At 43.0% G+C, this 15,271-nt stretch overlaps 1 protein-coding gene across 8 annotated transcripts in view; it reads right to left on the bottom strand.

Annotated features, from left to right (window-relative positions):
* The window catches only part of WDR59 (WD repeat domain 59), a 114,246-nt gene that overhangs the window by 21,535 nt on the left and 77,440 nt on the right, over window positions 1-15,271 (bottom strand). For 5 of the 8 annotated variants that reach the window (XM_061174565.1, XM_061174567.1, XM_061174568.1 and 2 more), the window contains one exon: window positions 6,907-7,636. The exons of 2 other annotated variants lie outside the window; for them this stretch is intronic. In XM_061174565.1, the coding sequence (XP_061030548.1) occupies window positions 7,401-7,636 (236 nt within the window). In that variant the 3' untranslated portion in view covers window positions 6,907-7,400. Of the gene's footprint in view, window positions 1-6,906; window positions 7,637-7,918; window positions 7,966-15,271 lie in introns of those variants that run through there. One more of the 8 variants, XM_061174569.1, reaches the window with a different exon arrangement.

Below are 15,271 nucleotides of genomic sequence, written 5' to 3'. Positions count from 1 at the left end.
CTATAGACAACAAGATACAAAAAGACCAAAAACCCAACTACCACTTCTGAAGAGCCAGGAGCAAAAACAGGGTGTCTGTAGCAAAAGCAGCGTACTGCGTATGCCTCCTGCACTCAACACCCCCAAAGGGGTGGGCAAGCCACTTAAGCCACTCCTCCGGCCTGACCCATGGATACATCCCTACCCTCACCCCATATAAGGAACCAGCTCGCCCCGTCAGGGAGGGAGCAAGGGAACCTGTTGCTTGTTTTCACTCCCCCCTGCTACAGCAGAAGCCTCGATAAAGCCTTGCCTGAAAAAAAAAAAAAAAAAAAAGTACCTTTTCATTTTAGAAGAGATTTAGACTTACAGAAAAATTGCAAAGATACTACAGACAGTTCCCAGACACCCCACACCCAGTTTCCCTATTTATTAACTCCGTATATTAATATGGTACATTTGTCACAATGAATAAACCAATATTGATTGGTACATTATTATTAACTAAAGTTCATACTTTACTCAGATCTCCTTAGTTTTTCCCTAATATCCTTTTTCTGTTCCAGGGTCCCATCCAGAATGCCACGTTACATTTAGTTGTCACGTCTCCTTTGGCTCCTCTGGGCTGTGACAGTTTTTCAGTTTTTCAGTTTCCTTGTGTTTGATGACCTTGACAGTTTTGAGGAGTCGTGGCCAGGTATTTTGTAGAATGTCCCTCAGTTGGGATTTGTCTGATGTTTTTCTCATGATTAGACTGGGCTTATGGTTTTGGGAGAGGATGACCATAGAGGTAAAATGCCCTGTTTGTCACATTATCGTATCACACTGTCAACATGACTAATCACTGTCACTGTTGACCTTGACCATCTGGCAGAATGACATACATTTATTAACTTTCTCTGTTGACATAAGCAAGGTTACAGGACATGACGAGTTGAGTCCTGAGGGTTTCCAAAGTAAATTGTGGTGGTGAGGCTGATTATTAGGCAGTTAGGAGACCCCTCATTCTCTAGGAGACCCTGCCAAGGGAGGAGAAAGAACTCTATGCCAGAGCATAATGAACTTTGAAGCAATCTTGGAAATTCAGAAATACATTGTTCAAAATGACCCCACTGGGGTAAGTACTGTTACTCATACTTTACAGAAGAGGAAAGTGAGGCACAGTGCCAAGGATACAGGCAAGCTGAGATGCAATCCACACATTCTGGCCACAGGGTCCAGGCTCTTACCACTGTGTGTACTGCCTCACCAATGCTATCTTTTGTCTTAACTTGCCTTTCCCAGATTACCAGTGAGATGGGGCATCTTTCCTTTGGTGTATTGGCTATTGGACTTCTTTTCAAGACCTCATTTTGGACAGGTGATACAAAGAAGGAGCCATGAGGAACAGATTCAGGGTGAGACCCCAGAGTCAGAGCTGGCAGAGACCTGGAGGGATGGCATCCCATGCCCAGAGTGGGGGCCCTGCTGGAGCCAGCAGATGGAATCATCTCAGGGTATAATTTAAGCACGACCCTTGGTGAGGATCGCCAGATTTAGCAAATAAAAATACAAGATCTGGGACTTCCCTGGTGGCTCAGTGGTTAAGAATCCACCTGCCAACGCAGGGAACATGGGTTCAAGCCCTGGTCCAGGAAGATCCCACATGTCGTGGAGCAACTAAGCCCATGCGCCACAATACTGAGCCTGCGCTCTAGAGCCCGCGAGCCACAACTACTGAGCCTGTGTGTCACAGCTACTGAAGCCTGCGTGCCCAAGAGCCTGTGCTCCGCAACAAGAGAAGCCACTGCAACGAGAAGCCCGCGCACCACAACGAAGAGCAGCCCCCGCTCGCTGCAACTAGAGAAAGCCCACGCGCAGCAACGAAGACCCAACGCAGCCAAACAACAACAAAAAATACAAGATCTCCACTTAATTTGAACCTCAGATGAACAACTTATATGTTCCAAGTGAAATTCAAATTGACCGGGGCATCCTGTATTTTAACACTCCCCTTGGCTGCATGACCCCCAAGCCTGATTTCCAGCCCTCCTAGATTCTGTGAGCTACTTCTCTTTCATTGATTATTCCCAGCTGTGGTAGAGTCGGCTGTGGCTGAACTAAAACGCTTTACACTGTGACTCTACCAACATGGGAAGACAAATGGAAGATCTAGAAGGCTGAGGGTTTCAAGAAAAAAAATGGGAGAGAAGACAAATTCTTTGTGTAAGAGAAAACAGTCCAATGTGCTTCATATGCAAAATGTCTTTCTAGAGAATTCCACTTAAAGTGTCTTTATAAAACAAATCATAACATCCACTTGCTTCCTGTATTTCTGGTACATGCCTGCTCCCCATAAGCTGTAGAATTTGCAACACCTGAAATAGTTCCACCCCTTTTCCTGATAGGTGAGTAATTAGAGATTTACAGAAGCTCTGTGCCTGCACTACAGTCACACAGCAAAGCTGGGGTGGGAACACAGGTCTTGAGATTCACAGCCGCTATTCCCACCACTCCAAATTTCTAACCCAGAAGACCCTCGTTATAAGCATAGTGCACACTAAAATGCAAGATCATGAAACAGAAGGAATCACGTCTAATGAACAAGCATGTTTCTACGAAGGGTAGCACAGTGCCTGAAACCGAACGGATACTTGTTAAGTGGATGGGTGGAAAAGTAGAATCTGTCTTTTAAAAAAAAATTCGTTATTTAAGTATTAATGTATTGAGACGTACTAAATGTTTGCCAACCCAAAGTTGATCTTTGAATGAGAGGACATAATGAGGTAGGTAGAGGGAAAGCCATGTGTGAGAAATTTTCATACTAGAGGAGGTGATGGGCAGGACTTCAACTAGCTTTCCTTTTCCGATGGCATATATCTGTTCAATCACCGGATCGATGAATCTAGATGAATTGAGCAGATCTTTCATTTCACAACTGGAGAACCAGGTATAGACTAGTCTGGTTTAATCTTTATCGGCAACCTCATTTCAGTCTTAGGAATCTATCAGATTCACCAAGTCTAGATCTCTGCTGCCACCTAGTGTTAACAGTTTCTCAGGTTCAAAAAGGTAGAAAGTCAGGAAGCTCTGTGCTCTGAAAAAATTTCACCTGGAGTTCCGACCATTTCTATTTCAGGATTTCCAACTCTATCAAAGCTTTTTGTGCGTAAAACAAGAAAGAGTATATCTTCTATTTGTACTGCACAACTATTTTACCTCTGTTGTGTCTGATGTGTCCAAAATGTTTACGAAGGAAAAAAGTTTGATTAAGAAACAGGTTGGCCCAAGCCTCTTAAAGCCAGCAAGTTTTGCTGGGAAAAGCGGGACATTTTCCTGATAGGAAAGAAAATCCACCTATTTTGGATACCAATGTTGATCTTTTCTCCCTTTCTTCCATTTCTGATCTCCATTAGAAAAAGAAGAAAAAACACAGACGGTTTTGGAGGTGCTCTTCATCGATTCTCTCTAAATCAAGTTATGGCAGAAGACAGTCATGTCTGGCCTGGCCCCAGGCCTTTAAACCAGAGTTACTCCCAGTTTGGACACAGAGGCATCTAGCAGGGAGGGCCAGGTTATGGAGGCCAAACTTTCAATCTTCTGAAAGCACAGAGAGTGAGAGAGAGTGCTTTCCTGCGTGGCAATCCAGAGCCGTGACAGTAAAGCTGAGCTCAATGAGAAAAGAGACATCATTTCTATCTAATCGCTTCGCACCCTTTATACTGTATCTTGGCTGAACGTAGCCAAATAAAGACAGTACTAAGAGATTGTTATGAGAGTTATGTTACTGTGAAAGAAATATTTTTATGATAGAAGGAAAAGCCGGATACTCCTGTCTGTGCTTTTCTTACCTTTTTTTCTGTTAGTCCAAACTAAACAAATTTATCCATGGGCCTTCCCATACGGGACTTCCCAAACTAACAGGCATCCCCCTTGGTGGCAAAGCTGGGGATTTCTGCTACTTGGTTAGGGAGGTAATAACCAGTCTCCCAGGATTAGTTGTATATTTTCAAAGTGATGGCCGAGTTCACATCCGTTATCTACTCCTGAAAGTTTTGACTGCTTTTCAATCACAAGTCTTACTGGAAAATAATGATAACTGCCATAAGGGAACAGAGTCAAAGGACTAAAATCGGAGCGAGAAACTAGATTTTGACATGAGCTCAAGCACTGGGGGAACAGGAAAAGATTGTTCTCTGCAAATGGTGTGACTTCATTGAGGAACATGACAGATCCTCAGTACAGTAAGTCCCCTACATACAAACCTTCAAGGTGCAAACTTTCAAAGATGAGAACGTGACTGTCCAATCACGTAAGTTAGTTCACGTGTCTGGCGTACATTGTCATGTACGTGCATCCTCTACACGTGATCGTGCTTTTGTGTACTTTATTGTACAGTACTGTTGCTGGGCAACACGAGGAGCTTACTAATGAAGACCTGATGGAATTGGAGGCCCAGAGAAAGGACGAAGAGAGACAAGAGGAAGAAGTAACTGAAGAACCGAAGAGATTCACAACGGAGGAAATGGCAGGGGGATTTTCTTTATTTGAGGAGGCACTGTTAGTTTTTGAGGCACAGGACCCGAACATAGAACGGTACAAGAAGGTTGCAGCAGCCATTCAGAATGCAATCCAGTGTTACCGTGTCATCTATGACGAGAAAAAAGAGCTACTACCCGTTTTTTCAAGAGGGTAGATAGAATTCATTCCAGCAAGGAACCAGAACCTTTGCCATCAACGTCAGGCGTGAGTGAAATTGCAGCTTGCCCTCCGTCTCCTGTTGCTGGCGATCCTTCAGCTCTACCATCTCCCACCTCCTCTCCCTCCTCCAGTCAGTAACTCTTCTTGCCTGTTCCCTCGATGCCAGCCCCTGTATGCCAGCTGTTGTACTGTACTACTGTACTTTTCAAGGTACTGTACTGTAAGATTAAAAATGTTGTCTTTATTTTTTGTTTGTTTTTTATGTATTATTTGTGTGAAAAGTATTATAAACCTATTACAGTACAGTACTATATAGCCGATTGTGTTAGTTGGGTACCTAGGCTAACTTTGTCGGACTTACAAATTGGACTTACGAACGCGCTCTCGGAATGGAACTTGTTCGTACATAAGGGACTTACTGTAAAAACTTGTCGACTTATCCCGTGGTGCCATTACAGCAGTGTCGATATAAACAAGCGAACAAGAGAGAGTGAACAAATTCGGATTTCTTTGGCCGCCTCCTTTATCCACCTCCCATGTACCTACTACACCTAGTTATTCAGCCCACTCTGCAAAGACGCTGGCATCTTACCTCGGATCATAGCCCAAGGTTAAACCTTTGCTCTCACTGCACAGGATCCAGGCCTTTCTTATGTCATGGTGTTTTGTGCCCAGTAACACAGGGATGATGTTCATATAAGCATCATCCAAAACAGTGCTTTGAAAACGTTTTGACCACAACCCTCAGGAAGGAAGGAATTTACATTGTGATCTGTTATACACATGTGCAGGTGTGTGCATATACACTGGTAAACAAGTTACAGAAAACAATGTTTACCCTATGTCTGGTAAGTTCTGATATGTCTCTTCTACTCTGTTTCATTTTTTAAAATTCTGGTTTTTATCCACTACATTGATTTCACAATCTATTAATGGGTCCTGACCTGTAGTTTAAAACACAGCGATGCAGACTTCCCCAGTGGCGCAGCGGTTAAGAATCCGCCTGCCAATGCAGGGGACGCAGGTTCGAGCCCTGATCCGGGAAGATCCCACATGCTGCGGAGCAACTAATCCCGTGCACCACAACTACTGAGCCTGTGCTCTAGAGCCCGTGAACCACAACTACTGAGCCCACATGCCACAACTACTGAAGCCCGCACACCTAGAGCCCGTGCTCCACAAGAGAAGCCACCGCAATGAGAAGCCCGCACACCACAATGAAGAGTAGCCCCCACTCGCCACAACTAGAGAAAGCCCTTGCGCAGCAACAAAGACCCAATGCAGCCAAAAAATAAATAAATGAATGAATGAAAATTAAAAAACAAAACAAGACAAACAAACAAAAAAACCCACAGTGATGTACAACACTTTCACATTTTGAGACATGGAGTTATATTTCTTAAGCTAATCAATTTGGAATTGTAAAATTCTAAGAAATAAATATAGGGACTTCCCTGGTGGTCCAGTGGTAAAGAATCTGCCTTCTAATGCAGGGAACGTGGGTTCGATCCCTGGTCAGGGAGCTGAGATCCCACATGCTGCGGGGCAACTAAGCCTGCGCGCCACAACTACTGAGGCCGTGCGCCTCGACTAGAGATCCCACATGCCACAACTACAGAGCCCACATGCTCTGGAGCCCACGCGCCACAACTAGAGACAGAAAGCCCCCATGCCACAACTAGAGAGAAGTCCGCACTGCAACAAAAGATCCCTTCGTGCTGCAACTAAGACCTGATGCAGCCAAAAAAATAAAAATTAAAAATAAATAAATAAATATAAATTTCAGTAGCAATATTGAAAAGAAGATGTCTCTTTCCTGGCACATACAAAATGGGAAGCATTGAGAATCATTCTGGAGAATTGGTGGATGCAGATAAACATGGGTCAAAGCCTATGAAGGGGCCCAAGGGAAGAGTGAAGGCATTTACGGGAACCCAGCCAACCTACACAGTGGCAACGGGAGACTCTCACAGCAATGCTGCCATGTAATTTCATTTTCCTTTGTTAAAAGAAATGATTAAAAAAAAACTCCTGTGGTTGGGAAGAACCTTAAATGTCAAATTCTATTTTCTCCTGTTGGATGACAAAAGCAAGTCAGCATTTCCTTTGAAAATATGAGCACTGACTTTGGTCCTATCCCAAAGAGTTAATTTCAATTAGAAGTAGAATAAAAAAAGATTCACTAAAATATTGTTCAACTTCATCTCTTTGTTTTTCAAACGATTACTAGAATTTTATTAGCCAAGGGAGAACAGCTGGAAGAGAAATAACAAACAAAAAAATACATCTTAAGGATCCTTAAGTACATTACGTATTTACAATTTAAGTATATTTTAAAAGGCCACAGTCCATCAGTTCATAAATGCATCAACTTATGTCACAGGCCCATTTGTCCACTGTCCTTTGGCTCAGGAGACTGTCCTTTGCAACCAACCTTGATCTCTCTGATGGCATCAGAAAGGATGCTGTCATCTTAAAGGTAAACACGGCTCTGGAGGCAGGTGCTTTTCTCCAAGAAAACTTCCACCTGCCCGCGTCCTCCTCCACCGACATCCATGCCACCAACAGTCAACAAAAGAGAAGCAAAGGCCCATGAACAGCTGGCACCGTGTCAGGCTTTGAGGAGAACACATCCCTGTCTAGTTAGGGGTGGGTTCTGGAGCCTCCCTCCTGGCAGAGAGCTTGTCAACTGGCATTGACGGGTTCTCTGGGATTTCCCACAACTCCCACGGGCTGTCAGTTCAGAAAGTGCTTTCAATCAGGCAGTGGCACCCACACCCGGTGGGACACACCTCCTGGGTCCGAAACCACTCCATCATGTGGCTGGTGTGTCCCCCATGCCCGCAGGTCAGGCAGAAGTTGGATGACCCGCGCACGGCCACGTGGCAGATGGCGCACTGGAACGTGAAGCCTTTGCAGATGGCACACTGCGTGCCCCTGACCTCGCTCCGGCAGTGGCTGCAGTACACGCCGAACTCTGGGGAAGGGGGGAGATGGCCAGAAAGAGACGTGGTGAGTTCAGTTCTGCAAAGGGGAACCAGGCATTGTGAGTAAGAGTGAGGTACTCATTTGGGGGATTCTGTAGGATCCTATTAGACCCCTGCTGTTCAATTTCCTTTTTTTTAATGGCAGAACCCCTTCTTCTACAACCTCACTAAGTCTTTTAAAGAGGAGCTGCTGTCATCACCACAGTGGAAGGGTGCGGGCAGGGGGTGCAGCAGGCGCCTGGCTCTCAGAGGCCCTGGGTGGAAACCCCAGTGTCTGCAGCGGTCAAGGCTCCATCTCATTCCTCTTCCACCCCAACAGCTACAGATGCAGAGAAGGCAGTTAACAAACGTTTGTCTGAAAGTACTGAAGGATCAGTAGACACCCAGGCAAGAGCTGATTGGTCTCACAATCTCTTCCCTACCTGCCTGCCAATGACCCAGCAGCCTAAGATGGACGGAGTCAGGCCACCACAGGGCTGCCCCAGCGCGGGGGAGAGCGGTTAGGACCGCCCTGCTCCACTGGTGCCCACCTGCCCCGGAGTCCCTGTCCCCTTTAGCCACGGCCCTGGGGCCAGGCGGCCCATGTTAACCACCCATCTCCCTTGCTCACCCCCTGCTACCTGGAGATCCTTCCTCCTCCCAGACCGCCTTCCACTGCGCTGCATCGAGTGCAGACCTTCCCACGTGCTCTACAGGCTCTTTTGGGAACGGTCCCCTCACCACCTGGCCCTAACCAAACCCCGCTGCGTCTCGGCCTCCTCCGAAAGAAAGGCCGGCTCTGTCTTACATCCTAAGGATGGAGGGGTGGGAGGGGAGGGTGGCGCATGGCTGCCTCCAGACCGTACTCTCCTCTTGAGGCTACTGCCCCCTGGCTTCACCAGCCTTTCCCCTTTCCCTCTACTGTCATCTACCGACATTCTGGACACACACCCGCCCCGTGCCCTGAAGACTTCTGCCCTTGGTTCTCAATCTTCCCTCCACCCCAATCCTTGGCATCTTCAAGAGCCACGCCACTAACCCTCTGCACACCTGGCCTCCCAGGTCACCGTCCTCTTACCTCTAATCCACCACCATCTTTCATTCTATCCAAAGTCCACTTGCACTTCCATGCGATCAGCCCCTCTCTGGCTGTAGTTTCCCCTCTGACCAGCCTGAATTACACGGTTCCACTTCATAGTCACTTTTTTGCAATTGGCCCCTCTCTCCCTCACGGTCCCACCTGGCAAAACCTTCACCTGGATGAGCCCCATCCCTGGCCTCCTCCGCGTCAGCCCGGGAGCGTTCCCACGGGAAGGCGCACGGTCAGGATGCTCGTCTCACTGACCGCACCTGCAGGTAGACTCCTGGCTTGTGTGCAGTGGTCGGGCTCTTCCTCCCCGACTCCCAGGTGCCCACCTCACACCTCTGCCACGTTCTTAAACCCCTCCCACATGCCTCTCTCTCTCACCCGATGGCCTCTTCTCTCCCTTCCCTAAGAAAATAGAAGCCTTCCAATGGGGGACACTTCATCTCAACACCCCCAAATCGTCACATCTCCCTCTTCTTTCACCTCCTACTGTAGAGGAAGGGTCCTGCTTTCTTTCTTCTATCAAAGCCAGCTCCTCTGCTTCACCACAATAGGTAGTCATAAAAACAGACAAATAGAGACTCTAAATACATGGTAACTAAGGAAAAAATTTTATGGTAGTTCCTAGTTAAGGTAAACCCTGAGATAAACTGGTTTGAAAATTTGGGTTAAAAATAGCTATGTCTTGGGACTTCCCTGGTGGCGCTGTGGTTAAGACTCCACCTGCCAATGCAGGGGTCATGGATTCGAGCCCTGGTCCGGGAAGATCCCACATGCCACAGAGCAACGAAGCCTGTGCACCACAACTACTGAAGCCCACGTGCTGCAACTACTGAGCCCACGTGCTGCAACTACTGAAGCCTGTGCACCTAGAGCCTGTGCTCTGCAACAAGAGAAGCCACCATAATGAGAAGCCCACGCACCGCAATGAAGAGTAGCCCCCGCTCGCTGCAACTAGAGAAAGCCCGCATACAGCAAGGAAGACCCAACGCAGCGCCCCCGCCCCCCCAGAAAAAAGATGTCTTCTTTCTCTAAGCATAACTTTTTAAAAAAAATTTTCTTGGAGTATAGTTGATTTACAATGTTGTGTTAGTTTCAAGTGTACAGCAAAGTGATTCAGTTATACATATATATATATTCATTCATTTTCAGATTCTTTTCTCATATAGGTTATCACAGAATATTGAGTAGAGTTCCCTATGCTATACAGTAGGTCCTTGTTGGTTATCTGTCACATATAGTAATGTGTGTATGTTAATCCCAAGTTCCTGATTTATCCTTCCCCTGTCACGTTTCCCCTTTGGTAACCGTAAGTTTGTTTTCAGTATCTGTAAGTCTGTTTCTGTTTTGTAAATAAGTTCATTTGTATCATTTAAAAAAAATTAGATTCCACATATGAGTGATATCATATGATATTTCTCTTTCTCTTTCTGGCTTACTTCACTTAGTATGATAATCTCTAGGTTCATCCATGATGCTGCAAATAGCATTATTTTTTGTTATTTTATGGCTGAATAATATTCCATTGTATATATGTATCACATCTTCTTTATCCATTCATCTGTCAGTGGACATTTAAGTTGCTTCCATGTCTTGGCTATTGTGAATAGTGCTGCTATGAACATAGAGGTGAATGTGTCTTTTCAAAGTATGGTTTTCTCTGGATATATGTCCAGGAGTGGGACTGCTGGATCATTTAGTAGTTCGATTTTTACTTTGTTAAGGAACCTCTATAGTGGTTACACCAATTTACATTCCCACCAACAGTGTAGGAGGGTTCCCTTTTCTCCACACCCCCTCCAGCATTTATTGTTTGTAGACTTTTTGATGATGGCCATTCTGACTGGTGTGAGGTGATACCTCATTGTAGTTTTAATTTGCATTTCTTTGATAATTAGTGATGTTGAGCACCTTTTCATGTGCTTTTTGGCCATCTGTATGTTTTCTTTGGAGAAATGTCTATTTAGGTCTTCTGCCCATTCTTTGATTGGGTTGTTTGGGGGTTTTTTTGATACAGAGCTGCATAAGCTGTTTGCATATTTTGGAGATTAAGCTCTTATTGGTCACTTCATTTGCAAACATTTTCTCCCATTCTGTGGGTTGTCTTTTTGTTTTGTTTATGGTTTCCTTTGCTGTGCAGAAGCTTTTAAGTTTAATTAGGTCCCATTTATTTATTTTTGTTTCTATTTTTATTACTCTAGGAGACAGATCAAAAAAGATATTGCTGCAATTTATGTCAAAGAGTGTTCTGCCTATGTTTTCCTCTAAGAGTTTTATAGTGTCTGGCCTTACATTTAGGTCTTTGATCCATTTTGAGTTTATTTTTGAGTATGATGTTAGAGAGTGTTCTAATTTCATTCTTTTACATGTAGTTGTTCAGTTTTCCCAGCACCACTTATTGAAGAGACTGTCTTTTCTCCACTGTATATTCTTGCCTCCTCTGTCATAGATTAATTGACCATAGGTGCATGGGTTTATTTCTGGGCTTTCTATCCTGTTCCATTGATCTATAGTTCTGTATTTGCACCAGTACCACACTGTTTTGATTACTGTAGCTTTGTAGTACAGTCTGAAGTTAGGGAACCTGATTCCTCCAGCTCCATTTTTCTTTCTCAGGATTGTTTTGGCTATGTGGGGTCTTTTGTGTTTCCATACAAATTAAAAAATTTTTTGTTCTCGTTCTGTAAAGCATAACTGTATATATTATGTAAGACTTTGCTTTGTGTTCTCATTAAAAACTGATTAGTTTATATTTCTTAAGTTTCCTTTACTGGTTTTATTGGTTTGAAAAGATTCAACATTTAAAATTATGAAAATGTAAAAACCGTGTGTTCACATAAACTGAATGATAATAACATGTCTTTTTAAAAGGGTTGTTCTTTGGCACTTGAGATAACTGTATATGTAAACTATTCTCCATTTCTATCTGGGTAAAATGATTAAAATGTCATCTTGCTGAAAAATTCAATACATCATTAGTAATCATGTTTCTTTTTAGTGTGTCACTTAAACATAATTTCTAACATCCTTATTAACTTTAAGACCTTGAACTTATATTTCATTTAACTAACGAATAATCTTTAGGGGTGTGGACAATTTCTAAATGGATTTAAATTCCCAAAGAGAAAAAATACAAAAACACTAAGTCACTGAGCATAATCTTAATATTCTCTCTTGCCGCTCATTGTTGCACATAATGGCATGACCACTAGTTAACAGTTGGTAAGAGTATGCATCCACTTTGGGTGATGCTGGTAAACATGCTAACTTTTGCCACTTTAGGAGGTACAAAGGGATGTGGAATGTGTTCAAAATCGCTTAGAAATGTACAATCTCCCAAGACTGAACCAGGAAGAAAAAGAAAATATGAACAGACCAATTACCAGTAATGAAATTCAATCAGTAATTTAAGAACTCCCAACAAACAAGAGTCCAGGACCAGAAGGCTTCACGGGTGAATTCTACCAAACATTTAGAGAAGGGTTAACACCTTTCTTTCCCAAACTATTCCAAAAAATCACAGAGGAAGGAACACTCGTAATTTACAAGGTTAGCATCACCCTGAAACCAGAACCAGACAAAGATACCACAAAAAAAAGAAAATTACAGGCCGATATCACTGATGAACATAGATGCAAAAATTCTCAACAAAATTTCAACAAACTGAATCCAACAATACATTAAAAGGATCATACACTTTGATCAAGTGGATTCATCCCATGGATGCAAGGATTTTTCAGCAAATCAATCAGTGTGATACAGCACATTAACAAATTGAAGAATAAAAACCATATGATCATCTCAATAGATGCAGAAAAAGCTTTTGACAAAATTAAACATCCATTTATGATAAAAACTCTCCATAAAGTGGGCATAGAGGGAACATACCTCAACATAATAAAGGTCTTATATGACAAACCCACAGCTAACATCATACTCAACAGTGAAAAGCTGAAAGCATTTCCTCTAAGATCAGGAAGAAGACAAGGATGCCCACTCTTGCCACTTTTATTCAACATAATACTGGAAGTCCTAGCCACAGCAAACAGACAAGAAAAATAAATAAATAAAAGAAATCCAAATTGGAAAGGAAGAAGCAAAAATGTCACTGTTTGCAGATGACATGATACCATACACAGAAAATCCTAAAGACACCACCAGAAAACTACTAGAGCTTATCAACGAATTCAGTAAAGTTGCAGGATACAAAATTAATATACAGAAATCTGTTGCATTTCTATACACTAACAATGAACTATCAGGAAGATAAATTAAGGAAACAATCCCATTTACCATCACATCAAAAAGAATAAAATACCTAGGAATAAACCTACCTAAGGAGGTAGAAGACCTTTACTCGGAAAACTATAAGACATTGATGAAAACCACAAAGCTGTCAACTGTCTTTCACTGGAACACTGATAAACTTGGGGGATCTCAGGGAAGGAGGCATAGAATCATAGGCATAGGCTTCGCAGGTGAAACCTGGTAGAGGCGAAATGGATCATTCTTGGTTCCTAACAGACAAACTAATAAGGACAATAAAAATACTGCTGGTACATGGAACGATCAAATTATGATTCCCAAGGCTTTACGGAACCTCCAGGTGGAAGCTAACTCCAAAGGTTTAGTGTCATACAATTCTAGTTTGTTAATCACATAGAAGAGTTATGCGTGTTAATTAACATCACATTACACAAATGTAAGTAAAACCAACCAAGTAAATAAGATATTAAATTAATAAACTGAAACAGAAAACTGCTGAATAAAATTCAGGTGGGCAGATAGGAACTGGGGGTGGGCTGCACCTTCTCTACCACCATTCTGACCTAGCGCCTCATACCTCAATAGAAAAAACAAAGACAAAAATCACCTTGCATATGGAGTTTTTTTTCCTTTTTTCTTTTTTTTTTTTTTAAAGAATACTCTGTCTAGCATTATCCCCTCAAAATAAATGAAGCCTGGAGTCCTTTCTGTAAATATCTAATCCCCTAAATTAAAACAACTTCATCCCTCAAATCTTGCTGCTGATACGGAGTGACCCTTGCAGATGTGATAAGTGTGAGAGGAAACTGCTGGTTTTCCACCAGGAGGAGACCAACTTGGCAACCTTGTCATATTCAATACCTGCTATTTCCTGTATTTGGGTAGTCTGACTCTCCCAAAGGAAAAACTTTAAGGATGAAAGACTTAATGTTTTTGTCTGTGACTCTTCCACAATCCACGCTCCCCCCTTCTTTCTGAAATTTTGTAGCATTGTTTATAATGGTATTAGGACATACTATTCATTCTCGAACATCATTTAAGTCTTCATGAGCTTCTGTTTCATCTCTCTGATTGGATTATAGACTTCTTGAATGACCCCCTCCCCAAACCACACCTTACAGTTCTTTGTCCAGCCCACAGAACCCAGCACGACCTTTATAATAGGAGATGACAATAGTCTAGCTGATTGATGGATTGACACATCAGTTACATATCTCTGTGATTCATTTATTTTCCTGGAAACTAATTTTAAAAGACAAATTGCTCCAGGCCATTATTAATCTCTCCCTGATATACTTTCATGCATGTAGATGCTCTGAAAAATATGTACCCACATAGCATTTTCTGTCTGCATTTCTTTACGTACATGCACCAAGATAATCCATATTTGGGGCTTCCCTGGTGGCGCAGTGGTTAAGAATCCGCCTGCCAATGCAGGGGACACGGGTTCCAGCCCTGGCCCGGGAAGATCCCACATGCCACGCAGCAACTAAGCCCGTGCGCCACAACTACTGAGCCTGTGCTCTAGAGCCCGTAAGCCATAACTACTGAGCCCACGTGCCACAACTCCTGAAGCCCGCGCGCCTAGAGCCCATGCTCTGCAACAAGAGAAGACACGACAATGAGATGCCTGCACACTGCAATGAAGAGTAGCCCCTGCTTGCCAAAACTAGAGAAAGCCTGCGCGCAGCAACGAAGACCCAACACAGCCAAAAATTTTAAAAAACAAATAAATAAATTAATTAAAAAAAAAGATAATCCATATTAAAATAATCCTTGTTATTCAATGTATGTATTAGTATGTATGTATGTATATATTAGTTTGGTTTTTTTTTTTTAATTGAAACTATACTCGCACAACTTAAAGGGTCAAATTATTCTATGTATCGTGTTATGAAAAGCAGCATTCCCTTCCAACTCCACACCCATCACCCCCTAGAGGAAATTCTTAACTATTTCTTCTGTTTCTACCTCCCTATCTCTACACAACATGTTCATAAAGCTATTTCTTAATTGTCGTATTTAAGCACTGTCTCTTGACCTTCCCCGGTGGAAACTCTTTCATTCCCCAATCTCCCCAACCAGACTCATGTACCACCTGTTCCTCATCTTCCCCATGCGGTTCTATTATCAGCTGGTTGGATCAGTACTGTTTTCACATTATTTCTCTAGGTAAATATTACTCAAGCCAAGCCACGTACCATGATGACTTCCTTTCTTTCTTGCACATTTTGTTCCTCCTAGAGTTAGTCTTGTTTTTCCTGTTTGCTTAGTTACATACTTATTGATAATT

Source organism: Eubalaena glacialis, chromosome 18, assembly GCF_028564815.1.
Source record: "Eubalaena glacialis isolate mEubGla1 chromosome 18, mEubGla1.1.hap2.+ XY, whole genome shotgun sequence".
In the NCBI taxonomy this organism is placed as follows: domain Eukaryota; kingdom Metazoa; phylum Chordata; class Mammalia; order Artiodactyla; family Balaenidae; genus Eubalaena; species Eubalaena glacialis.
The sequence above is the reverse complement of the archived record's forward strand: the minus strand, read 5'-3'. Positions and strand labels throughout refer to the sequence as shown.